Source organism: Amblyomma americanum, chromosome 4 (assembly GCF_052857255.1).
Source record: "Amblyomma americanum isolate KBUSLIRL-KWMA chromosome 4, ASM5285725v1, whole genome shotgun sequence".
NCBI classification, from domain to species: Eukaryota; Metazoa; Arthropoda; class Arachnida; order Ixodida; family Ixodidae; genus Amblyomma; species Amblyomma americanum.
The window spans coordinates 115987225-116014368 of NC_135500.1; the positions used below are offsets into that span (position 1 = coordinate 115987225).

At 47.0% G+C, this 27144-nt stretch overlaps 1 protein-coding gene across 5 annotated transcripts in view; it reads left to right on the forward strand.

Annotated features, from left to right (window-relative positions):
• The window catches only part of LOC144128264 (histone-lysine N-methyltransferase PRDM9-like), a 51962-nt gene extending 25091 nt beyond the window's left edge, over window positions 1–26871 (forward strand). For 2 of the 5 annotated variants that reach the window (XM_077661533.1, XM_077661535.1), the window contains 4 exons: window positions 4622–4810; window positions 5222–5474; window positions 21443–21608; window positions 23684–26871. In XM_077661533.1, coding sequence (XP_077517659.1) covers window positions 4622–4810; window positions 5222–5474; window positions 21443–21608; window positions 23684–24194 — 1119 coding nt within the window. In that variant the 3' untranslated portion in view covers window positions 24195–26871. The remainder of the gene's footprint in view (window positions 1–4621; window positions 4811–5221; window positions 5475–21442; window positions 21609–23683) is intronic. The other 3 variants (XM_077661536.1, XM_077661537.1, XM_077661534.1) reach the window with 2 other exon arrangements.
• Window positions 26872–27144: the final 273 nt, after the last annotated feature.

Consider the following 27144-nt stretch of genomic DNA (forward strand, 5'->3'; position numbering starts at 1 on the left):
TCGTGAAGAAACTGTTGTTTTTTAAAACTCTTTACTGACGCATAACCAACTCATCTATTCTGACTCATGTTTCCGTCTGCACTAGCCGCACTAGTAGTGTTGTGCCTCAGTTAGCTCATGCCACTGCATTTCAAGGTTGATTTTTGTTTTTGCCACTAAAGGCTGGAATGGCCTTCCACCTCACATGGCTTACTAATAACCTCTTGTCCTTTCAGCTAGTCACTGCAGAAATCCACCCAGTAAATGATGTTCATCCAGTCATTAAAGCGATTCCCCCAAGCCAGAGAATATTTGTAATAAGGGAGTAAATACTCATTAACGTCCACCCAAGTGTAGCCATAAGGCCACAAAACTTCCCTTTGTAGCCGTATGGCTGTGCTTTGATGCTAATAGATGATTACTTCTTATTAGTAAATTAAAAACTCATTAAATTTCTACCTGGCACATCATGTCAAAGCCGACCACTCAAGTATTGTCATTTAGTACTGTGCAGGTATAATAAATGTTAAAATAAATTAGTCTAATGAAGTTCGTAGTCACTTGCTGAGCTCAGCAAACCAATACAAAGCTCCCTTAGGCGTAAGAACTTTCCTCACAATCCATTTCAAATAATACAGGGAAGATTTACACAATAGTTTTGTCGGACGGTATACAGTTGCATTTACGCTAACTTGCACACTGTGCACAAGCTAGGTCGAGCCAACTGAACCTGTGCACTGAAAAGCTAAGCATGCATTACTGTGCCATTTGTGTCAGATTTTTCTTGGTTTTTCTCTCTTATCGTCTCTTCAGCTAAGCGACGCACCGCCTTCCAAACTTGGCTCATCAGAACATGGCTCAGTGAGAATGCTACGAAAGCATGTTTATGCATGTGACTTTTATATATTCAGGATAGTGTTAACAGGGCCATACGTTCATCTTTAACATAAAAGCCATCAACTTCAAGTTGCAGCGAAGCGACACAAGTAACGACAAAAGCCATCACTGGTTTTCTGGTTTTTTCGGCATTCTTCGGCCTAACTTCAATCTTGTCTTTAACAAATTTCTGATGCCTATCCATGCCTCAATCAATTTTTCTTTGAAAACCAGGCTGTCAGTGAAATAGGTATATTTTCCTGAAGATGTTGATAGTCAACAACTAATAGCACACTCTAAAATTCAACACATGTTGAGTGGTATAAACATAAGTTAACAGTAGGCAAAGCTCACTTTTGCTAGCTAGATTGGGAACTGGTCCCCTTTACATTCAAACAGTCTACATTTTACTAATGAGTGAAAATAATTTTTAAACATTGCTTCAATGGTGTATCAGAGAACATACGCATATATGCCTGTCACATACTTAAATGGCTCAATTTTTATTTCCTTGTATTGTGCAACATCATAGATCTCATACTGGAAATCCAATTTTACAGATTCTGCTTGAGGTGTTGGTGTTTTCTCGAGATAATCAGATTATATTGTCATTGTATCCTGTTTCCCTGACTCTATAAAATATTCTTTCCCAGCCTAAGCCTGGAGCCATTGCAATGTAAACCCTCCAAATTGGTTCTTGCATTTCCTCTACCTGTAATCCACTTTACTGGCTCCCACATCTCATTATGTTTATAGTAAAAGAAATACATGTGTAGACTTTTATACAATACAAATGCACCCACTTTATTTTGCATTCACAGTGACATTTGAGAACGCTTTGGAGTTGCACAGAGTATATGCCTGCTTATTTTGTACATGGCAACAATGACATGGCCTTCAGCAGAACTTCCCATACTTGTTTTTAACGCTGTAGTCTGACTAGTGCAATGGCAATATGAGCTCATGAAGGAATGCTAAAGGACTACCTGATGGCCCGCTGTCATTGTGGAGAACAAAGCCTTGCCCTATAGCCAAGTGATGCATGACTAAGCACCTTAGCAGCCACACAGTGCTATTTCTCTTTTGGCCTTAATAATACTCTGAAAAACAACAAAAATAAGTCACTATTGTTCCATTGTCACTGTTCTGTAAAATGCAGAATTGCTTTAAGTACAACTGATTTTACCTGTTACAAATTTTACCTGTCACACACACACACGCACGCACACACGCGCACACACGCACGCACGCGCACATATTGAATAGATAAGCATGTCTTTTGCATTAACAGTCAGCTGACACACACACACACACACACACACACACACACACACACACACACACACACACACACACACACACACACACACACACACACACACACACACACACACACACACACACACACACACACACACACACACACACACACACACACACACACACACACACACACACACACACACACACACACACACACACACACACACACACACACACACACACACACACACACACACACACACACACACACACACACACACACACACACACACACACACACACACACACACACACACACACACACACACACACACACACACACACACACACACACACACACACACACACACACACACACACACACACACACACACACACACACACACACACACACACACACACACACACACACACACACACACACACACACACACACACACACACACACACACACACACACACACACACACACACACACACACACACACACACACACACACACACACACACACACACACACACACACACACACACACACACACACACACACACACACACACACACACACACACACACACACACACACACACACACACACACACACACACACACACACACACACACACACACACACACACACACACACACACACACACACACACACACACACACACACACACACACACACACACACACACACACACACACACACACACACACACACACACACACACACACACACACACACACACACACACACACACACACACACACACACACACACACACACACACACACACACACACACACACACACACACACACACACACACACACACACACACACACACACACACACACACACACACACACACACACACACACACACACACACACACACACACACACACACACACACACACACACACACACACATTGAATAGATAAGCATGTCTTTTGCACTAACAGTCAGCTGACTGTAGGTAGCTGGGGTGGTTGTTTTTTACATATTAAAGTGACAACTATTGTGCAAATGCTTAGGAAATGCTGCAAGTGCAATTATTGTTTTCTCTGTCAGCAATGCAAAAAACAATGGAGTGTAAAATTTTATGACAGGGGTACTACGGATGTCATTATACAGGGACACAAAATATTGGTGCTTAGACCTTGTCCAAGACCAAAACTGATTATTTTTACTTAGGCGCTGTCATTGGCGCGCGCAGCGGAAAAGGGGGGAACGGGGTTCAGTTCAGCCCCCCCCCCCTGCCCATAAAACCTAATGGGGCGCCAAGTCTGTCTAATGCCTTTATTCTGTTAGACCTATTCTTTAGTTGCTTATTGTGCAGTATTCTGGGCATGCAGTTTTTTTACGATAATGGCGGCCGAGGTCCCGTGAAATTGCGTTCCAGGAATGTTTACTTGCCATTTCAATTTGAGGCCATCTTTTCAGGTTCTCTCTTGCAGTTATCAAAAAAAGATGAGTCATATTTTCTTTGGCTATGATATAATGAGACTTCCTTCGGAAGTCCATTGTTATATTGATGCCTCAGCGGCTGAGGGACTGATTTCCTCTGCGTATGAAAAACATGAAAATATGAACTACTGCTCAATAATATTTTGTATAGCTTGAAATTCCATCATTCCTCATCTTAGCGCTCATTTTTGATCCAAAAGCCCCAGGTGAGAGGAGGTTGGGAAGTAGGGGCCGCTGCGCTGAAACTTTGCTCCCCCTAATGAAGAACCCTGCGCACGCCTATGGGCACCGTTCAAAAACGTGTCTAAGCATCTTAGCTGACACTAAACACGCACTCATCCTCTTAGCAGCAAGCACGGGAGCACACGTGCGTAGGATTGGTCCGGGACATGAATATGCGTGATATATGACAATTTCTTTCAATCATTGAAACTGCGAAAATTGGCGAAATAACCGGACAGAGCCGTGGACTGCTCACCAAAGCATATGCGCCAACCAGGCTCTGCAAGGGGAGCCACGAGCGTAGTCGGCCGTGGCAGTAAATATTTCATTCCTTCCGTTTTCCGAAAACAAGCAAACAGTGAGTAAACTGGAAAGTGAGCGAGTGGACATGAGCGTCAGTAAATGGTTGTGAGTGTAAATGGTTGTGTGTGTGAGTGGACGTGAGTGTGAGTGGTCATGAATGGGATTGTGATTGAGCCACATCTCATAGTGATGAGGTATGCCCTGACCACGTTATTCAGCGGACAACCGTTTCTTAGCGAACTACTGCTCCATTCGTTTTATCATCATTACCCGCCAACATATCACATATCTGGAAATCCTCTTTTCAGCATAGATTCCTAGGTTTGCGGCGTTAATTCAAATGCAAAGAACAGAGTTTTCGTGTATGAAATTGCAGCTCTACTGAGGCTGAGTGCTGCAGTCAGTGTTGTTTTCTAATGAATGGTTTTGAAAAACAGAAGCTAGGAGCAGTGCAGGCATCCACGAGAGGGCGTGCCGCTCGCAGGTGGAAGCCGGGGACCCGCTTCGTGCCAACAAGAGCCTCCCAAAAGGTCTGTCCATTCGCCGCTGCGGCCTCAAGCGCAACGAGATCGGGGTTTTCACGCTAAAACCGCTGCCCAGGAGGGTCTTCTTCGGCCCCTACGAGGGCTTAAGGGTGAAAGACAACGGCGAGAGCAACGCCTATACCTGGCAGGTGCGTCTATTACGAGACCTGTTTAGAATCACCATGGCCGCGCTTAAAGCACTGGCGTCTTCTGTCTTCTACTATATAGTAGCTCTAAATGTGAAATAATTTCTCGTCGCTGGCTTTGTCACCACCTGATGAGGGTCAGAGAAACGTCTGAATGTATTCCACCCCCACGAACAGCAGATCATATCACGTAAGCTGCGATTCAAGTGCTCATGATTAAATTTTTCCAGGACGAGTTTACGTTTGACACTCCATATACAGACCTAGGTCTTTCATTGTTGCTTCCAGCGGGATAGTGGTGTCCAGCGCAGAAATATAGGGAGAATTTCCACAAACACCAAATAGTATTTCATGTGGTGTTTTTAACTTGAGCTGATGGCCTGACACAGATCCGTTTCTTCGTGGTGTTCTCAGGTTCGCAAGAACGGCAAGGAGTTCCTGGTGGACGGTCGTCCACTCGACAGTTCCAACTGGATGCGATACGTGAAGAGTGCGGCCAGCCCGCGGGAACCTAACTTGGTGGCCTACACGCGCCAAGGTAACATCTACTACAGGACGTGCAAGGCTGTCGGCACGGGCGAGGAGCTCCTCGTGTCATGCGGTCCATCGTGCGCCCGGGAGCGAGGACTGCTCGCCAAGCCACGAGCTTCGCGGCCACCCGGGGACGGTGAGGGGTTCGTCACTTTTCGCGGATTTGATTCGCTTCAGGAGAGCAGGGTGATATCATCTCTGGCTCGCAACATTAAGTTAATGTTCAGCCAATGGAATAAGATTCCTGCTGCTACATAATGCTCTGGCGACGTGCCTAAACGCGCGAAAACCTTAAGTTCTGACCCCGAGCGTACCAATAGCTTTTCTTATTGTGTAAATACTTTGTGTATATTACCCCTCCCCCAATCCTCTCTTCCTGTTCCCTCACCTCTTTCATTTCATTTCTCCATTCTGCCTGCTATCCTGTATTACTGCTGACCCAGCTCTGGTGCTTCAGTACTGATGGCAGATGCCGGTGTTAGCAAAAATCTTTTCCTTCCTTTTTGTCAATAATTTAATAAAACCACTTACTACTGCTACTACAAAGCTACTACTAGTACCACTACTAGTACCACTACTAGTACCACTACTAGTACTACTACCAGAAGCTGGGCAGAACGCTAACATCTTAATTAAAAAAAGCCGGCGCCAAGGACTTGAAATATTACAGTCCGATCAGCTTAGTGTCCGTTGACTAGAAGGGATTTTCTAAAGTAAGCGCTAATAGAGTCAGGACACCCTTATACTTCAATTAACCATATGATAAGGCAGGCTTTCGTAAAAGGCATTACACAACAGATCATATTCACACTATCAGGTTATAGGAAAACGCGCAGAACATAACCGACCTCTATAGATAGCTTTCATTGTTTGCGGGAAAGCATTTGACTGAATGGAAACCTCGGCATTCAGGCACGCATTGTGGTATCAGAGTGTAGAAGTAGTAGTCGATGTTAATTTAAAAATAAATAAAAAGACAGAAGGAAAAGAATTTTGACGGCTGCGGCATTTGCTATCTAATTCTTAAGCACCCGAGCTGCAGCCGACGAAGGTGAAAGGGATAGGGAGAGGATAGCTAGGAGAAGTATAGAGGGGAGAAATAGCAACAAAGGACAGAGGAGAGCTTTGTACACTATTTACAAAATACATAAAGGAATCAATTTCGCGCGGCGCGCGCGCTAATGTTCAGGCTCTGTGAGCGTAGAAGAGCCTTATGTGGAGAGAGAGAGGATTTATTCACAAGAAGTCAGAGAGGTTGGTCGGAAAAAATAAATATCTATCCTGCTACTCTGCACTGTAGAATGGGAAGGGAAGAAAAAAGAGCGTCACGATGGGGGATGATGATGATGATGGGAGGAGGCAGGTGAGAAAAAGACATAAAAACAAAACAACACACTTTCTGACATCACAAACGCGAGGCGATGCCCATGGCGCTTAAAAAGCGTGAGAGCGCTCGCGTTGCCTGTACTGTTTTCGAAATATAAGGCCAAGCCCCGGGGATCACATCTTCCGAGTGTGGCCTGGTGTCAAAGACTTCAAAGCAGATACTAGCGTGAGTCTCTCGTGCATATGCTGGGCACGCCACTAAATTATGCTCGACAGTCTCTAGGACGCCACGTGTGGTACAGTCCGGGGAGTCCGCTTCTCCAAATAAGTGCAAGTACTTGCGCGTGAAGGCAACATTTAAACGTAATCTATGGATTATGCAAGCAATAGGGCGTACTATTCCACGAGGATCAGACAAGGTCATCACCGGATCTAGCCGTATAGGGCGGATATGTTTGAGTGTCTGGGAGGGCCCAGTATATAGCAGTAGCACTCCTCATAGATCCCGAAATGAGACAAGTGCTGTATAGTCAAGAGAACGGCGCTGGTGTGCGCAGGCCACTGCTGAAGGCGCTCCGTGCTTCAACGTCGGCGGTCTCATTTGCATCGACTCTTCAGTGTCCAGGGATTCACTGAAACACTATACGGGGGCCTTTTTCTTGAGAAAATAACGCAGTTTAATGATATCAAGAGCCAGAGCTTGGTAGGCGGTGTGGCGTAGGAAGCATCCCAAAATTTGTAGCGCAGGTTTAGAGTCAGTGAAAATGCATCACTCCTGACTCCTGAGGCGGTTCTCCGCTGATGCGAATCGCTTCGCGAAGGCCTGAAAGCTCTGCAGTGTTTGAAGTAGACTTCTGTCCTAAAATGAACCTCCGGGTCGTCTGCTAAGAGGGGATTGCCAACACTACTGCTGATGCCTTTGGTGGCGCAGATCCAACCGTGTATACATGCACACTGTTTTGGTATTCTGACCAGATGTAGGCAAGAGCAAGTTGATTCAGTCCGCTAAACGGCATTGCAGATTTTTTTAGTATGCCAGGGACATGCTGGCAAACTGAAGGCTGAGCCATCACCCATGGTGGCTGCAAGGGATGTTGCGGCGGGGCACAGTCTGATGGAAATTCGGATTGATGGACGCGCAGTGCGCGTGCAAAACTACTGCCCGGTCCTTCATCAAAAATCTTCGACAGTGGGTGACAGCGGTGCCGTGCAAGCGCTCGTAAATATACACGAAGTGGTTCGTGTTACAGGTAGTTCTATAATGGGCACGGACGAGATTCATCAATCGTGCCTTTGTTCGAGGCACAACCTCGTAATGCGAGGCATATCTCGGGCGCCTGTGCTCGAACACTCTCTAATGTTCGCAAAGAGGAAATGCACATGATAGAGAGTACAGGAAGGCTGTAACGATTGTAGCCTATAAAGAGAATATAGTTAAGTATTAGCAAGGAGCGCTCCGTTGGGCCCCATTTAATGCCTGCTACGAAGCCAAGGGCATTGCAAAAAAGAGTGAGTTTTTTCTTTAGCATATTTATATGCCTCGATAATGACAGATCGCGGTCAATGATAATGCCCAAAGTCAGTGGTGGGAGACGTATGGTATTGCTACCCCTTGAAGTGTTACCGGGTAACGGCAGTCAGACGCGCGTGTGAATGAGACCACAGCACATTCTTCAGCTCCTAAGTGCAAATCCTGATGCCGTAGGTACCTTGAAGTAGATGACACTGCAGGCTGTAATCTCACGCGCATTTGCGGACGTGTCGAACCCGAAGCCCATATGCAGATATCGTCAACATAGGCACTGATGTTAATGTGAGCGAGAAGTTCACTCACCAGTCCAATCAACGCCACGTTATATAGGGTTGAACTGAGAACTCCTCCCTGAAGAACTCCACGGCATACCTGATGACGGGTAGTCTCTCCATCAGGTCATGTAAACGGACCGGCCATTGAGGTAGCTCACAATTCACGAGTATATCCGGCCGCCAACGCCTATGTCGTCAAGGACATCAAAAATGGCGTCATGAAGTACGTTATCGTAGGTCCCTTTGATGTCTAAGAAGACAGCAGCGACAAGTCGGCGACTACGTTTTCCATGCTTCACTCTTCGATATGACGTCGATTACGCTGTGAATCGAAGAACATGTCCGCCGGAACTCCGTAATCTTCTCCGGAAAGAGAGCACTCTGCTCTAGAAACCATTTGAGGCGCGCCAGCTCCATTCGATCCATAACCATAGCGACGCAGCTTGCTAGTGCAACTGGCCGGTAAGAGATTAGCTCACAAGGAGGCTTTCCAGGCTTCGAAAGATCAACCAGGCGGATCATCTTGCAGTGTTCTTGAACGATTCAGGATGCCCATGTATCATTGTAGTAACTGAGCAGCACAGTTTGTCCTTCCATGGCAAAGTCTGAGAGAGAGACGCATTCGAAATCCCGTCAGGACCAGGTGTAGATGAACGCCTACACAAGACAAGATCAGCTTCTAGTTCAGGCATCGTGAATAGCGTGTCATAGCGGTCGTCTGTTGAAAGCGGCACAAAAGCCTCCAAAAAGTTTGGTGCTACGGGAGTTGTGCCCACAACCATTTTGCAGAATTATTCTGCTACCTCTACTTTATTACGGCGTTGAAGAATGGACAGGGCACGGAAAGGATACCGTCCTTGTATTGATGAACGCAAGCTCCTCGCTACATGCCAAATACGCGACAACGGTTTTTGAGCGTCCAGCGATGAACAGAAGTGCTTCCAACGTTGTCTCCATAATCTCACGAGGTGGCGCTTTATTTGACAGGAGTAAAATTTCACAAGACATGGCTAGGTGGCTTGAGCCACCGCCCGATGTAAAGGGTTCAGCCGTATCCATCCATCCATCCATCCATCCAGCTCGGCGACAAACGGTGAGATCATACGTGGATTTAGTTCTTTCGTGTTCCCTTTCGGCGCGCTGATGAACTACGCGGAGTCTTTCGAATTTCATGTCAGTAGTAGATCCTGGCACACATATACCGCGTGGTCTCACCGAGAGAGGACGTAATCAGGTCTTCTATTTTAGACGGTGACGTGACGTCCACACAGGAAGTGTCCACTGACGTCCTAAAGGCAGGCCAGTGTGCATATCGCACGCGAGAGGAAGTAGTAGGTGCGTACCGATTGACGCATACATACGTTGGAATGTGGTCACTCCATTGTGTTTCCACGTCAGTGCACCAACTGGCGTAATCTTGGAGACTTGCTGAAACGAACGCCAGATCCAAGCAGCTCCAAGAATTCTGTCAATATCAACCAGCGTTGATATTGACAGAATTCTGGGAGTGCATAAAGTCAAACCGGTTCCTGTCTCGGTTATTCATAACAGCACCTCCCACCTGAGGGGGATAGGCATTAAAATCGCCCACTATTATATGAGGAGCTGTGCAACTCTGAATAGCTGAATACAGATGTATCAGTTTCACCTTTGGGTAGAATGCAGGCACCGATTATCGAGAAGACCCGCCCTTTTAGCGTGACTGTCAAGCAGATGTAATGGTTTGTGTTGTGTGGCTATAGGACTTGGCGGTTTTGCGCAATAACTTTGCGTATGCAAACTAACATTTTGCTTCTTTCGTCTACTTCGCGAGAGCACAGCAGCGCGCACACAGAAAGGCGGAAATGAGACTGCATGTTGGGCTCACATATAACAAGCACAGGGAAGAGGTACTTGTGGACGGGTTACCGGAAGTCGCTCAGATGACCGCGCAGGCCTCGGGGATTGCATTGCACCAATACACAATGGCGCAGGTGCATTGTCACAGAGGAGGTGGGTTTTGGTATTGCCATAATGAATCACTGCAATGCCGCCAAGAGCGGCTCAAGTGCATCCAAAAACTTCGCAACGACCTTTGCTGCTGGGGCGCTGATGCCTGAAAGCAGCACGCGCATTGAACACGCAAGCCTTTTCTACATAATGCTCACATCGGGACTTTCGGGTTGCCAGCAGTGTCAGCTGGAGTGGCAACCAGTCTTGGTATTGCAGTGGCGATGTCCTCGGATGGCAGAGAAGGCCATTCTGCATCAGAGGAATTTAACACAAACGCATCAGACTGAGCCACTGCGGTAACATGTGACACTGCCGCAAGCGTCTTGTTATCGTTTTTAGGCTCATGCTGCTGTGTCTGCTGAGCTGATACTTCCTGCGACTTTGATTCAGCTGGAGTAGTTGAACTGTGTGGATCCGGACGACGCGGCCTTATGCGAAGATAGTGGAAGACACTTATAGCAACTGCCTAGCTGCCATAGTCGTCCATAAATCTGCAATAAAATTCGAATTATGAAGGGCGGCAGGCAGTGAGACACGACCTCGCCAAAGCTGTTCACCACCTGTTTACAGGAGGTATTCCAAGGCTTAAATTGCAACAGTTGGGGATAAAAGTTAATGGAGAATGCCAAAACAAATTGCGATTCGGTGATGACTTCGCCTTGTTGAGTCAGTCAGGAGATGATCAGCGAATCGTAAACAATGAGTTAGACAGGAGAGCAGAACGGTGGGTCTAAAAATTAACATGCAGGAAACTAGAGTAATGTTAAACAGCCTAGCAGCGGAACAGCAGTTCAAAAGCTCAAGCGAGGGGCTGGAAGTGGTAAAGGAATACGTCTACTTAGGGCATGCAGTGACTGCTGATGAAGATCATAAGAAGGGAATAACTAGAAGGACAAGAATTGGGTGGAGAGCATTAAGCAGGTTCTCTCAGATCATGAATGGCAGTTTACCAATATATCAAAGAGAAATGTATACAACAGCTGAATCTTACCGGTACTCACCTATGGGGCAGAAACATGGAGGCTAGCGAAAAGAGTGCGGGTTAAGTTAAGGACAAAGCAGCGAGCTCTGGAAAGGGGAAAAAAATGATAGGTGTAACGTTAGGAGGCCGGAGGCGGGTGGAGTAGGGGAAGGAACAAACCCGGATTAAATACATTCCGAGTCGAAATCAAGAGGAAGAAATGGCTTGGGCATGGCATGTAATGCGAAGGCAAGATAACTGCTCGTCCTTAAGAGAAACGGAGTGGATTCCAATTGAAGGCAAACGTAGCAGGGGGCGGCAGAACGTGAGGTGGGCGGATGAGATTAAGAACTTTGCTGGTATACGGTGGGTGCTGCTGGCAAAGGACAGGGTTAACTAGAGAGACATGGGAGATGCAGTGGGCGCAGTGAGCGTAGATTGCAGAGGGATTAGTCTGGCTCATAATGATGACGATAAAACTTGAGTCGACTCTCGACACTTGTTTCTTAGCGGGTTTTGCCGCTCTTTTGCAGGATATGGGTCGCTAAGTTTATCTGCCATGGGGGGTTGCTGAACATATAACGACGAGAATGGGTCGGCCTCGATCTGAAATACGGTGGTCTTAGAGCTGCAACTCTGTGGTCAACGGGTGACTTACTTAGTGCAAAAGGAACTGCGTGGAGGCGTACTTTTTAGTAAAAATGAATTTAAAAGGTTACAATACGCACAATGCCTTTAGATCCATAGCGCAAGGCTAGATTCGGGTTCATCACAGTACTGTACTTTATAAATGCGGCACGCATACACAATACGCACATCCTCAGAAAAAACAACACATCATAACTTCACATATTCAGCAGGAATATTTTGAATATTTCCACACAGTTTGTTTTCAGTTTAATACGGCGTTAGTCTTAGCACTGCCATTGCGGGGAAAAAAGACCTTCCTTCCGTGTGTAGCTTTGTTTAGCAGGGCATGGCCGGCCGTGGGCAGTGGGAAAGTGAAGAGCGGAAAATGTGCCCCACCTCTCAAGGAAAGACGATGGCAGGGATAGTGGGTTTATGAAGATGAAGAGATGTTGTAAGGCGCTGGTTGGCGAGGGGGAACGTGGAGAGGGGTATGGAGCGTCACAGTGGGCCTCTTCAATTTTCCGCCTCTGTCGCCCGGCAGGCTGCCTGCGGTTCTCCAGAGGGTGGATACAGCGTTGGCTGCGTGTGGCCCGGAGAAAGACTGCTGCGCCACGGACTATGGTACCTCGATGGGCCAGCGCCACTTTCAGGGGAAAGACACCGCTCTCGGCGGGGGCATGTTGGGTCCCTCTCTCTCGTTCGGCTGCACTGAGCGCAATGCTGCTGCCCGCCGTTTCGAAGAGAAAACTGCAGCTGACGCGAGGAATTCAGGAAATGTGGTGTTCCATTGAGACCGACTGGTATCAAAGATGGTTTCAACAGTGAATCAGGGGTAGTTACTCTAAAGTATGCAGCGATGCAGAGATGGCGTTGAGGTGGAACATCCGCCTCGCGTGCAAGAGGACCGGGGTTCAAATCCTGGTGCCGCGCAATTCTCCACCGGGTTTAAAAAAAAAAATCCGCGTGTCGATGGAATTGCATAACCAGGCCTGGAGTGCGGCCTGATCTCGGTGACTAGAACCGACAACGCACTCTCTCACCAGAGCAGGATTTGGCCACCCTGGTGTAGTACTTGGCCACAACCTTCTATGATCAAACCAATTAACCCTCGGCCCTCAGTCCCCAGCGGCTGCAGATCAACTGACCACGGCGGCGGTCAGACCTGTGACGCAGCGGAGGGTGCTAAGAATCTCTGGCTCCGGACAGGCCGCCATTGGAATCTGAACCTGGCAACGCTTAACGCTAGAACTTTAGCTAGTGAGGCTAGCCTAGCAGTGCTGTTTGAGGAACTAGCGGGAATTAAATGGGATGTGATAGGGCTTAGCGAAGTTAGGAGGACAGGTGAGGCGTATACAGTACTAAAGGACGGACACATACTGTGCTATCGCGGGTTAGAGGATAGACGAGAACTAGGTGTGGGATTCCTCATTAATAAGGATATAGCTGGCAACGTAGAGGAGCGCTACAGTATTAATGAGAGGGTAGCAGCTATAGTAATTAGGCTGAATAGGAGGTACAAGCTGAAATTGGTGCAGGCCTACGCACCCACATCCAGCCATGATGACCAGACCGTTGAAAGTTTCTATGAGGACGTAGAATCGGCAAGGAATAAAGTAAAATCGCAGTACACGGTACTGATGGGCGACTTCAATGCGAAGGCGGGCAAGAAGCAGGCTGACGACCACGCGGTAGGTGACTATGGGATAGGCTCTAGAAATAGCAGGGGAGAGTTATTAGTCGAATTCGCGGATAGAAATAATTTACGGATCATGAATACCTTCTTCCGCAAACGAGAAAACAGGAAGTGGACCTGGAAGAGCCCTAATGGTGAGATTAAAAATGAAATCGACTTCATACTATGCGCTAAACCTGGCATCATTCAGGATGTGGCCGTCCTCGGAAAGGTGCGTTGTAGCGACCACAGAATTGTAAGGTCTAGAATTAGCTTAGACTTGAAGAGGGAACGGAAGAAGCTAGTGAAGAAGAAGACCATTAACGAGTTAGCCGTAAGAGGGAAAGCACAGGAGTTTAGGAAAGTGCTGCAAAACAGATATTCGGCTTTAACTGAGGAAGATGATCTTGATGTTCATTCAGTGCACGATAATCTGACATCAATAATTACGGAGTGCGCAGTAGAAGTAGGCAGTAGGAACGTTCGAAAAGATACCGGGAAGTTATCTCAGATGACGAAAGATCTGATTAAGAAGCGACAAAACATGAGGGCATTTAACCCTACCGATAGAATAGAACTAACGGAGCTATCAAAGTTAATAAATAAGCGCAAGGTAGCCGACATAAGGAAGTTTAATATGGAGAGAATCGAGCATGCTATAAGGAACGGATGTAGCCTAAAAACAGTGAAGAGGAAACTAGGAATAGGTAAAAACGAGATGTATGCACTAAGAGACAAGCAGGGCAATGTCATTAGCAATATGGATAAGATAGTTAACGTAGCCGAAGAGTTCTACACAGACCTGTACAGTAGCCAATGTAATCAGAGCGTTAATGAGAAAGACAGCAGTGCACAGCAATGCGTCATCCCGCCAGTAACGAAAGATGAAGTAAAGAAAGCCTTGGAAGCAATGAAAAGGGGAAAAGCAGCTAGGGAGGATCAGGTAACAGCAGATCTGTTGAAGGATGGAGAAGACATCGTGCTAGAAAAACTAGCCACCCTGTATACGCAATGCCTTATGACCTCGACTGTACCAGAAGCTTTGAAGAATGCAAACATTATCTTAATTCATAAGAAGGGAGACGCCAAGGACTTGAAAAATTACAGGCCGATCAGCTTACTATCCGTTGCCTACAAAGTATTTACTAAGGTAATTGCTAATAGAGTCAGGGCAACGTTAGACTTTAATCAACCAAATGATCAGGCAGGCTTTCGTAACGGATATTCCACAATAGATCATATTCACACTATCAATCAGGTGATAGAGAAATACGCGGAATATAACCAACCTCTATATATAGCTTTCATTGATTACGAGAAAGCATTCGACTCAGTGGAAACCTCAGCAGTCATACAGGCATTGCGTAATCAGGGGGTAGAAGAGCCTTATGTCAAAATACTGGAAGATATATATAGCAACTGCACAGGCACTATAGTCCTTCATAAAGTCAGCAATAAAATTCCAATAAGGAAGGGCGTCAGGCAAGGAGACACGATCTCGCCAATGCTGTTCACCGCATGTTTACAGGAGGTATTTCGAGGGCTGAATTGGGAACAGTTGGGAATAAGAATAAATGGAGAATACCTAAATAATCTGCGATTTGCTGATGACATTGCCTTGCTGAGTCACTGAGGAGGTGAACTGCAAATCGTGATCAGTGAGTTAGACAGGCAGAGCAGATCGATGGGTCTAAAATTTAACATGCAGTAAACCAAGGTAATGTTCAACAGCCTAGCAAGGGAACAACAGTTCACAATTGGCAGCGAGAGCCTAGAAATTGTGACGGAATACGTCTACTTAGGGCAGGTAGTGACAGCTGATCAGGATCATGAGAGGGAGATAACTAGAAGGATAAGAATGGTGTGGAGCGCATATGGCAAATTCTCGCAGATCATGAGTGGCAGTTTACCAATTTCCCTGAAGAGGAAAGTGTACAACAGCATAATCTTACCGGTACTCACCTACGGGGAAGAAACGTGGAGGCTAACGAAAAGAGTTCAGCTTAAGTTAAGGACAACGCAGCGAGCCATGGAAAGAAAAATGATAGGTGTAACGCTAAGAGATCGGAAGCGGGTAGAGTGGGTGAGGGAACAAACACGGGTTAATGACATCCTAGTCGAAATCAAGAGAAAGAAATGGACTTGGGCAGGGCATGTAATGCGAAGGCAAGATAACCGCTGGTCCTTAAGGGTAACGGAGTGGATTCCAAGAGAAAGTAAGCGTAGCAGGGGGCGGCAGAAGGTTAGGTGGGCGGATGAGATTAAGAAGCTTGCAGGCAAAGGGTGGATGCAGCTGGCAAAGGATAGGGTTAATTGGAGAGAGATGGGAGAGGCCTTTGCCCTGCAGTGGGTGTAGTAAGGCTGATGGTGATGATGATGATGATGATAATGATGATGATGACTCTAAAGTATGCTATTTTTCGCAGCTAATCTGCCGAGAAAGTCGGCGGCTAATGAACAGTCGGTGCACTCATGCAAGTTTGTTCTCTTCTGTAGCGTTCTTTTTGCGCTGTGTTCCTTCATAAAGCTCTTACAACTTGCGTAGCATATTCCTATGCAGTCTCTTGACTCGGATGCTCTTCAGTTCAATTACTTTTCCAACAATCAGGGTTACTTATTTCGACCCATGAAATCAATGCGAAAAATTGCGTTTTATGGCTGCTAATTCAAATAATTATGAGGATACAAAGATAGATGTCCATTATCCCTCCGTCCCCAGCAGAAACTCTTCTGGAAAACAAGCGTTTCGTATGCCTGACCTCTCATACTTTGAGGTTAACCCTTGGTCAGGCAATCAGGTTAGACCTGCGATTGGCAATTTTTTCGGCACGTGCTATCACGAGCAAAGCCAAATACCCGGTGAACATTAGTAGTGTAGGAAAACACCCCGGAACACAACAGTCCCTGCTAAGTTGCTCTCTTACAGCTGCATCAAACACACTATACGAGCTCACTTCAAGCAAAGAGGCGTAGCCTGTTTTCGCCTCGGTTTTGCAAGATTTGTGCGTTCGCCGCCGCCTTTTACTTCCGATTAGAGGCGCATCGTTGTCATTACGCGTCGCGGCCTTTCTTCTACCGATTACAGCCGCCTCGATACACATCACACTTTCTGCACCACGCTGTCAGAAGTCCCATGTTCAAACCACAAGCGTTTGCACTAGGCCAAGGCCAAAAAAGCCATGAACGTGGGCCAAGAAAGTTGAAAGGCGAGTGTTAAAACCTGCAAGGCCACATCAAAATTTGCCGAGCGGCTTCTTCACAACCTGATCACAAAGGCGGTTCCCAGTAAGGCAGCCCAATTATTTAGGCGCTCTTGAGGGTAAGCGAGTATGGGACTGTCTCGTCGCAGCGTTTTGTTCAGTTTATTATTTGATTTATCTTAATGCCACGAAGACATTATTACCCCTTCCCTCTCTCTGCTTCTTTGCGCCAGCTCACTATGATTATCATGGCTCCAAACTTTTCTCTGCGTCAGTTAGCACAGAAACCGCGGCTGCGTGACGCCAACAAAAGGAGGCTTTTTTCCCCAGTTATGGTTTACTTCGTTCTTTTTCGTATTGCTTTCAAAGGAACCGCAACTGGGAAAAAAGGCTCATTCCACTCCCTTCATGCAGCCACGTCACTTAAAATCGTCACGCGTGTATCTGGGCAACCATATCCTATAAATTCCTTTTTTTTCCTCTTTTGATGGCAGCAGCAGCAGAGATGAAAGCTGGTCAGTCGTGTTCACTAGCCCGCGTCTTCCTGCATACTTTACCTCCGGCGTGGTTTTACAACAAGCCCAGCCTCATTCCTTGAAGATTGATCTACTGCCTTGCCCGACGACTATCGAGTGATACAGTAAGAAAGCGTCTTTTAGCAACTGGAGCAGACAGTCCCGCAGAAGCGAGTGGACGGCAGCCCATGTGAAAATCATGCTCTTTCCTTTCAGAGGCTGACTTTCTGGCAGACAGCGGGCTGCTCGAGCGCGGTAAATCGAAGGGCCCAATGTGATTGCTCAATTGGATCTGGCGAGTGGAGAGTTTTATCTGTACCACTTTCATTGTAGCGATAGCTATATGAGGATAGCACTTCGAGCCTTCAGCGTGGCACCTCTTGAGCTGCGTGGCCGCTGTTGAGCTCCGTGGCAGCGCCGTGGCTGGTCACGTGGTGCGGAGCAGCTGCCAGCGGCGCGGCGCGCCAGCGAAACCGAGTGGGGGGGGGGAGAGTGAATAATCGTCCAGGGACAAAGATGAAGAAGGAACGGCCAGAGAAACGTAGCGGCGAAAGACTGACTTTGCAATTCGACTGAGCGAGTTGCACTCGGCCACATCTAGCTACTGCGTCGCCCCAGGTTTAACCAGGGCTAAACCATAGCCATTTATTTTTGGCGGGAATATTTGAACCCTGTCACCTGCTCGCAAGTGCTCAGCCCATCAGCGGCAGCTGCTCCTCCATCCGTGAGGAACGGTACCGCTAACATAACACCGAGAATAACGAAACATCACAGAGGAAAATGAAAGCCCACCCACGAGAGCTAACTTCCAACTGTTTATAGTGAACCGCGAGTGATATACACGACGTGATCATGCATTGCGAAGGGCCTGGAGACTAACTGATTAGTGATTTCTTAGACGTTCTACTTCTTTAAGAGCTCTAGCCTGACAGATCGTTTAGCGATGCTGTTGCCACTTAAGCTGTGATTTCTGTCTCAGTGACTTTGTGCGTAAGTTGGCAACCATTCCTAGTGATGACAGTACAGTCTTCATAGTTCTTTTGTAGCTTTGCACTTAGATGTGCCTTTCCTACAATGCACTTCAGTGAAAGCAACTTTCTTTTCTTTTACATTGTAGCGATGTTAACGAAGGCGGTCTTTCAGGCGCCTTCCACCTTGACCTATATATTTGTTTCCGAAATTGAATGGTACGCTATGCACAATCTATTACGTTTACCCAGCGAATCTGGTTTCTTGCTTCTTCGCACAACCATCCTTTTTAGGAACCATCAAACCAAGTTAGTTGAATCTACGCAATCTAGTATGCAAAATACGTAGTGATTTCTGGGACCCTGTTCAGGCACTACTACATCATCTCGACGGGAACACAGCCGCATACGGTAGCTAACTAGGAGCACTGCCAAAGGCGAATACCTCCTCAGCCAATCAGGCGAGCGCGTTAAATGTATTCCTCTGCGCCTAATCGTAAGCGTTCGTCTGCTCGCGGCGTACACAGCTATGGTTAGAAAAGAGTCTAACTCACGCTGTCTTCGTACTATAAGTGTATGCTCGTTTATGTGCGCTAAACACACGCATTTGTCCAATTAGGCCGTTTTACCTCTGCGCACGCAACGGCTTAGCGTACGCGAGGAGTTTGCGGGAACGGTAGTGCGCATGCGCAGAACGCACGCACAAGCCCTGGGTCTTCGTACGTCCGCTAGCCAGCGGACTTCGCGTTGAGGGCGCTCGCGTGGCTTTCGTGGTTAACGTTGACAAGATGGCGGCGCTCTGCTCGCCCGCTTCGGAATAAATACATGTCGCCGCTGGATTCTCCGACGCAATATCTCGGTCAATTGGTAGCCGTTCGCTTTTATTTCGCCTACTCTTGCCCACACGTAGCGGTGTAAGCGATAACTTACCCCTGTTTTTAAGATAAATTGGCGATTTTCAAGCTCCTAGGCCTAACTAAATGTCGTGTGTTTTCCTCGCAGCAACGACATCTGGCGAAGCAGTTTTCTAGCCTATAGTCAGTTTTAACATTTTCTCCGGTTTGCAGTTTTTCTTCTTGGAACCAAAAAAGGCGCGCGATGCACTCGCCATGGTTATCAGCAATCACGGATGAAATTTTGTGCAACCGAGCTTTTAATGTGCTTTGACACCCTGTCACTAGATGGAGCTACTGTTTACGCGTGCGCGTGATGGACGCTACTGCACGGCCAACAAAAACTATACTTCGGAGCGAACAGCGTAACGCACGCAGCACCGTAGCGCTTTACGTACACATACACTTCCGTATGCACAGCTAAAACTGCCTATTAACACATTCAGTTGAGCTTATGCAAACGAAGATGTAACGATAAGCTGAGCCTAAAGGCAGCACCTGTTTTTGAGAAATGGAAGAATTTTTGTCAAGAAATCGACACTCCTTTTTGAGACTAAAGTGCCATAATCATCATTCTAAGTAAAAAAAAAACAAAATTATTGCTCATGACTTTTTTGTTATGAGCGAGTTGAGACGAAGCGATAGCCCGGTGCCCGATTTATGGCCAGTGAACGTACTGGAAACGACAGTGACACCGACGAATTCAGTCCTAGGGAAGGGTCCGAGGGGTCCTGCTTCAATTGGCGCTGCCGTTTTGGAAAAGATGTTTTAGAGCACGCAAGAGCCGCGTGCGAAAAACTCGGAAAGTAGGGTACGCAGAGCACGCGTAATGTTTGGCTCGATATGAAAAAGCGCTTGTTGCGCGCACACTTTAAGCACGCTATCCCACATGTCTATCTTATTTTAATAGAATAAATTGCTGGGATAGTTCTTTCATAAAGCACAGGTTTGTGAGTACGGTGTAGTGTGTGTGCCTCTTGGTCTTATCCTGCGCAATTTTAGCGGGTTCCATCATATGTGCCTAATTTATACTGGCACTACATCCGCAGCGTCAAAATGTTGCCATTGCGCTCATCGCAGGTGCATTCGGCAGTATGTCTCGGGGCGGCAGGCCGCGACTTTGCTTGCTCCGAGGCGGTCACGAGTGTGTCACGTGCTTCCGGAACTGATTGCAATGTCGTCGCCCGGGTCTTGCACTCCGACTTCTCCGCATAGTTGGGGTCATGAAGGAAGGAATCAATGCAGCAGAGGCTGTTACGCCCCATTTTTTGAAGCCGGGTGCAAACGCTGCCCCCGCTACCACGCCAATAATTGACAACGATCTAACGAAACATTTCTATATTATATATTGTACCGCTTGCAGACTTGTACGCGATATGAACACTCGTTGGCTTTCATTACTCACAATTCACCCTCTGAATTAATATTTTCAAAACAGCTTATTTAACCTTCAATGCCGAGCTCGGTAAGCAAGCTCGGCCTTCTTTGCTAAGTAGTTCTAATTCAAGTTGCCAGCCAAGTTTGAATATTTTGATACCATGCTATATTATTTCTTGTAAGCAAATCTATCCTGGACAAAAGATAAAGATGCGTTTTGAAGTGAATGAACTTGTATCAAAACCCCCCTGCGTTAACTCAGAATAAGAAAAGCGGAGAGGATTGAGTGGTGTTAGGAAATGAAGGTGAGATGAACACTTATTCACTGCGCTCTTTGTCACCCTATCCAAAATCGTACTGTAATTAAATTGCCGTTGGGGTTGTCGTCTGTAGGAGCAGTAGTATAGGGAGAAGTCACCCGAGCCACAGTGACCGCCATGTTGGTGTACACGGGGCACAGCGAAAGGCAGGTGTGTTTGCCGCTGAAGCTGCGCGCTGTACAACAAAATGGCGCCCGCGACGTCACGTGAATATTTCCGAAAGATGAGCCGTAGTAATTATTTTACAAAATCCAGCAACATGAAGTTTTTATTCGATTCTTTCTTCAAAATAAGAAGAAAGACAGATTTTCTGACACACTACTTCACCTGCTTGGTTGCAGTGCGTTTCCGATGTGCGTTTCTGACGATTAGTGCTAAAATGAAAAGTGTCCCAAGTATTCGGTGGCCATCAGCAAATCACTGCCTACTCTGATCTATTTTCAGAGGGTCAAAACACAAAGTCTGCTATAGTTTCGACCTTCCCGTGCGAGACATGCGGCGACCTGTTCTCCGCTCAAGAGCTTCTGGAGAAGCATCGGCCGAGCGACCACTCGCAGAAGCCGGAAGGGAGGTACAGCTGTAGATACTGTCCCTATACCAGCGATCACAAGTAAGCCAAAATATGTCTTGCTGTCTGTTGTTTAGACAAGGTGCAAAAAAGAATTACAAAGAATTTTTTTATATTTTGGAATCAGTACGCGAGCAGGGATTTCTGCTACGCAGAAGACGACGACGAGCTGGCAGTGCCATGGGACGGACCGTTTTGTTTAATGAATTCCAAGGCCTCTCAAAGGCCTCTCAAAAGTCGTGATTTCTTTATTTCTCTCAGATTCCTCTATTTATATTTATGACAGCTTGAGATAAACCTGGATGAGTTTTTCCTTTTCGGATCTGCGCCAAACACTGGATAATCCCCCACCGTGGGTATGTGCCGTCGTTTTTGAGGCAACAAGAACCACCCTCGAGGTCGGCCGCCTGCGAACACAAGTGAAACAGGCAACGGACGGTTTTCCGCTGCGTTGGTACCCGTCGGAGTAGTGCCTAGGCACTAATAGCGCGCACTGGACGGGACACAGAAGCGAAGGAAGACACCTTACGTGGAGAAGGCGGCTCGCGTGTTTTGTCTTCCTTCTCTTCTGTGCCCCGTCGCGTTCGAACTGTTTTTTCACGCGTGTTTTCGAACCGTCGACGGTACAGTGCACGAACTCAGCTGCGTCAGCACGTATAGAATATAGAATATTACGGAGAACGTGGAAGTGCACAGTTAACACCGCTGATTGCGTTTATTTTGTGACGCCGTCTATTAGAACACTGCTTTAGAACGTGTAAGATACCAGGTCGAGTCCAATTTTTTGTTCTTCTTTTGTGCTTCTTTTTTGTTCAGTGTTTAACGACGCAAGCCATTTCTCATTTTTCTCTGGAAGTTGTGTAGCCTGTCAGGTGGCATTCTGAAATCCGAGGCACAATTTCTTCTTAAGCCACTAAAGCCAAGCCAAGTTCGCTTCTTTATTTGAAAAAACAACAACCGCATACCACAAATAATTTAATATTCGGCGTCACGATGTGTCTTACCTTTTATTCAGGTTGCGTTATAACGGGCGTTGCAGCAAAAAGGGCCCTGTAAAAAAAAAAAAACTTGAGATAAGCCACTAGACAAAAGACCGAAAGACCAGTAGTGTGTGCGCTGTATCATTGCGGGTATGGAAATACACCACCGTGACTACTGCTTCTGCTGGTTATTGCTTGCTCAGTCATGCTCAACCATCTGCTATTCTTTTCCGGTATTATTCATTTGCAGTCTGGAATAAACGGAGTTGGAGACGATCAATACTTTGTTGTTACAAGAAGAAACTGTACAGAGTCATGCAGTGGCATTCGGGGAAGAAAGCTCAATTCTTTATAGGTGTAATGCTAAGAGACCGAAAGAGGGCAGAGTAGGTGAGGTAAGAAAAATTGGCCGTGGTTTACCTCTGGTCCAGGTCAGTTGAGTTTGTTACCTTAAAGGCCCCCAGAGGTTAAACCTCGAGTGACGCCAGAGCTACATTTGGCCGAGTGGAATTCGCTCAGTAGGATTGCAAAGTCAATCTTTCGTCTCTCCGTTTTTCTGGAGTACCTACTTCATCTTCGTCCCTGGGCGTGGATTCACTACCCCCCCCCCCTCCCCAGGTTTTGCGGGCGCGCCGCGCCGTCAACAGCGGCAGCTGCTCTGCACCATGCGAACAACCACGTGACCAGCCACGGCGCCCCAGGGAGCTCAAGGAGTGTCATGCTGCAGGCTCGAAGTGCTAGTCTAGAGTAGGTCTTGCTACAAAAGACGGGTTAATGACATCCTAATCGAAATCAAGATGAAGAAATGTGCTTGGGCAGGGCATGTGATGCGAAGGCAAGATAACTGCTGGTCCTTAAATGTAACAGAGTGGATTCAGAGAGAAGGCAAGCTTAGCAGGGGTGCCACAAGATTTAGTGGGCGGATAGGATTGGGAAAGATTATGGCAGGGATAATTGGATACACAGGGGAGAGGCCTTTGCCGTGTAGTTGGTGCAGCCAGGCTGATGATGATGATGGATAGCCGCTGGTTGTTTATGTGTTATGCATGAAATATTCCTGCTTTTCTGATGATCGCCGTGAACTATGCCTGTGAAAATATGCCCTCTCCCCTCCTCCTTTCATTTGCTTCCACATAGAACCAACGTCACGAGACACCAGCGGAACCACACTGGCGAGCGGCCCTTCGTGTGCAAGGAGTGTGGAAAGGCTTTCGTACTGCGGCAGCACCTCACCTACCACCTGCTGATCCATTCAAAGAAAAAACCTCACGAGTGCACCGACTGCGGACAGCGCTTTCGAGACGCCTTTCATATGGCGCGTCACCGCAAAGTGCATCACTCCTCCGGCGGCAGGCTTGCGTCACTCGTGTGTCGCTTCTGCGGAAACGGTTTTTTTGAGATGTGCGTCCTCAAACGGCACATACTGACGCACACAGGAGAGAAGCCCTATGCCTGCTCGCATTGTGGGCGGAGGTTCGCGACGCGCGGCAATACCACAAGGCACGAGAGAATAGTTCATAGCCGGCAGTACGCGCTGCACTGCCCGCATTGCGGTCAGGGCCTTGCGGACATGACTAATCTGAGAATCCACGTGCGCAGACGCCACTCTTCCGCTGAGAAAGAGGAACCGCAGTACAGCGAGGACTGAGCGAGCTCTAGTATGCGCCCACACGCGATGGAAGGGGCATGTTCTTCTGTCGTAATGTCGACGTGAACGACAGATAAAACGCACAGTGAATAGTGAAGCGAAGCCAAGTTAAGGTCGTGCGACAGAAAGAAAAAAGTCCAGGACGGCCAAGAGGCACCACAAAGCCGAACTTTGTTTAAATCCATTGGAAGAGCCTAGTTACTATCGCTAGGAAAAGTAGCAGATCACCCCTCCAAGTTGCGACCTGTGCCACTCTGTGCCACTTGGCAAAGCACTTCTGCCTTCGAGAAGCTATCTAGTACACTATAGTTAAGGGCACACTGCGCCGGTCTCGACAGCTGAAGTACTTTGTCAGGCGGCGCCCCCACGCAGAGTGGCGTGTGTCGGAACTTGAATGAGGACGTCTTTTACTTTTATCCGAGATGGCGAGGAAAACGTCCCATCTCAACAAAGTTGGTCAAGAAAGTTTTAAATAAAAAAATCTCACGACAATAGCATCTAGAGAAACAAATAAACACTTAAACACAAACAAAAATCAAAGCGGTTGCCTTGGGTGGAGCCGTCTACATTTGGTTAGTACTTTCCCAGCGATAGGGAAAAAAGACCAGGAATTTTACTTTACTGCAAAAATGCTCAGAAAATCATGTGTTGATAAGCTTGGATTCGTCCTGCTTGTGGAATTGAATTTTCCGGGATAACGCCGTAGAAGTCAGCGTGGTGTTCGCAGATGATTTGGCCATCCAAAATTGCGACTGACGCTGCTCTGTTCGCACTCGTCCTGTTGATGTTGTTCTGCTCGGCTATCGATTCTTGGCGCCGCTTTCAGCGTTCTCTAAAATGGCGCAGGGATGAGAGAGCTGAAAATAAAGAATGGAAATAGGTGGCGGGTTAATTTTGTGCTGCCAACTGGAAAGCTCACTTTTTTTTTTTTGCTCCCGCATGTCATTGGAAAACTTCTATCACGTGCTACAGCTTTCGTCGTTGGCTTCATTCCACTGCAATTTTATTCTCTCGCCTCAGCACAAATCCTATGCGTGGCAGTCACTGGCTGTTGAATATGTTTTAAGTCTATTTGCACCTGCAAGCCGTATTTCACAATTCAACTTACATGCCGCAAGTTCGCCATAACGCTTAGTTTAATTTCCTAAATATGCTCACATGCAGCTTGCCGTTACGAGCAGTTTTCGAATTCCATTACAGCGCCTAAAATGATCCTGTTTAGCACAAAATTCATCTCGAATCACCTGGCCGGCATGTGCGCATGTTGAGTATATATCGAGGAAGTTTAAGGGAACGCAAAGAGCAGTTTTTAATAATCTGCTGTCTGAGATATTGAAGCGGCATCTGCAGCCTTGTGTTCGCGGCTATCTTAAAACGCATAAGTCATGCTAACTGGTGAGGTTCTTATGCGGGCTATGGGACGGTTGTTCCAAGTATTGCAGTTTTCAACTTCTCTCAAAAATACAAGAGGCTGTGATTCTCTTTCCGAAGTCTTCGCGTCCATGGTGTCGATATTGGGATCCGACAGCGACCGCCATATTGAAACGCTCACGAGACGTCGCAAGAACATGCAGGCCGCAGAGTCGTCTGCTATGCGGGCTGCGGTTTCAGTGGACATGCCTCCTTTCGTCTACGATCGAGTTTGCTGTAGCTGCTCGATGAAGAGATTCCTGCTGACGACATGAATAGAATCGGTTGTCACAGCCTTATGCTTGTGAGAAAAAGCGAAACGATGAGCTAAATTTTATATTATCATAAATTAACACTTGCAAGTGATGGGATAAGCCTGAAATTTCTTTCGATGCCGTTCAGGCCGACTTCGCCCTCGACTTGTAAGCCACGCAAGTATGCAGATTCGTGTGTGCAAACCAGGCGTTTGGAGAGAGCGAATTCGCAAGTTTCACCTTATGCAAAGGAACATCTAGAGTTCTGTCAACTGCGACCTAAATAGCGCATTGCGTACGTCGGAGGAAGTGCGTGCAGTATGAAGGAAGTACTGCAGTTAGTCGATGTGATGAGAAAAACTGCAGGCTGCAATGGGCAGTTGTTGGGGCCAGCTGTGGGCAACAAACTTGAGTGATTTATTAAATTGATACGGTAACCGAGAATGCTAGTGAATACTCCTTTTCACTGTTTACAAACACGCGCCTCTGGCGCTCATTGGCTGCTCCCACTAAACTTGCGGCGAAGAACTTCCGGCAGTGTTTTTCAGGCGGCGCGATACGGAGACCCCGACTATCCGTGCGTGTTTTGAGGCTGTGCTTACGTTCATTGTGCGTCGCTTGTACAAAAATAATGTCAAGTGATTATGTTAAGAAGCTGGACACCGAGGCGCAAGTGCGGTACCGCGCGAAACTTTCGTTCAGAGGCGAGGAGCTGCCTGACGCTCTCGACGACGACGTTGTCCGGTTCGCCTTTACATCGGGCCCACGAAATCTGCCACCTGTGACAGCAGCAGATGTTTATTTGTATCTTGTGGAAGGCGTGTGTTTTTACACGAACGAACAGTTTAAGTCTTACAAACTTGAAGATGCGTACAACGCATTCATATGCGGGAAGGTGAAGCAAGTGAAATCTTTCAAGGCGGGAGCGCACGGAGACGGCGTTGTTGTTATTGCGGCGACTGTGGAAGCCAGTCAAACGCTTTCGAAGTCTTACAAGGCGTGGTGCATCGTGAAGGAGGATGGAACCGTCGCATGTGCGCATTGCACTTGCATGGCCGGGTAAGTAGGCAAATCATAAGAGCTACAATGCCATGAGCCTTTACCTTGCCTTATTTTTCATTTTTATGAATCAAACCACAATGAATGGAGACTTTCCCGTTTTCGAAAATTCTGTACTAGTTGCGTTACAGCGCAGAAAAGCGCTACTGTTCGCCTAACTATGCGCGTGTAATGAAATGTTTGCCATACTGCCGTAATTCGTCATTGTAAACTTTGTTTCCTGTGCT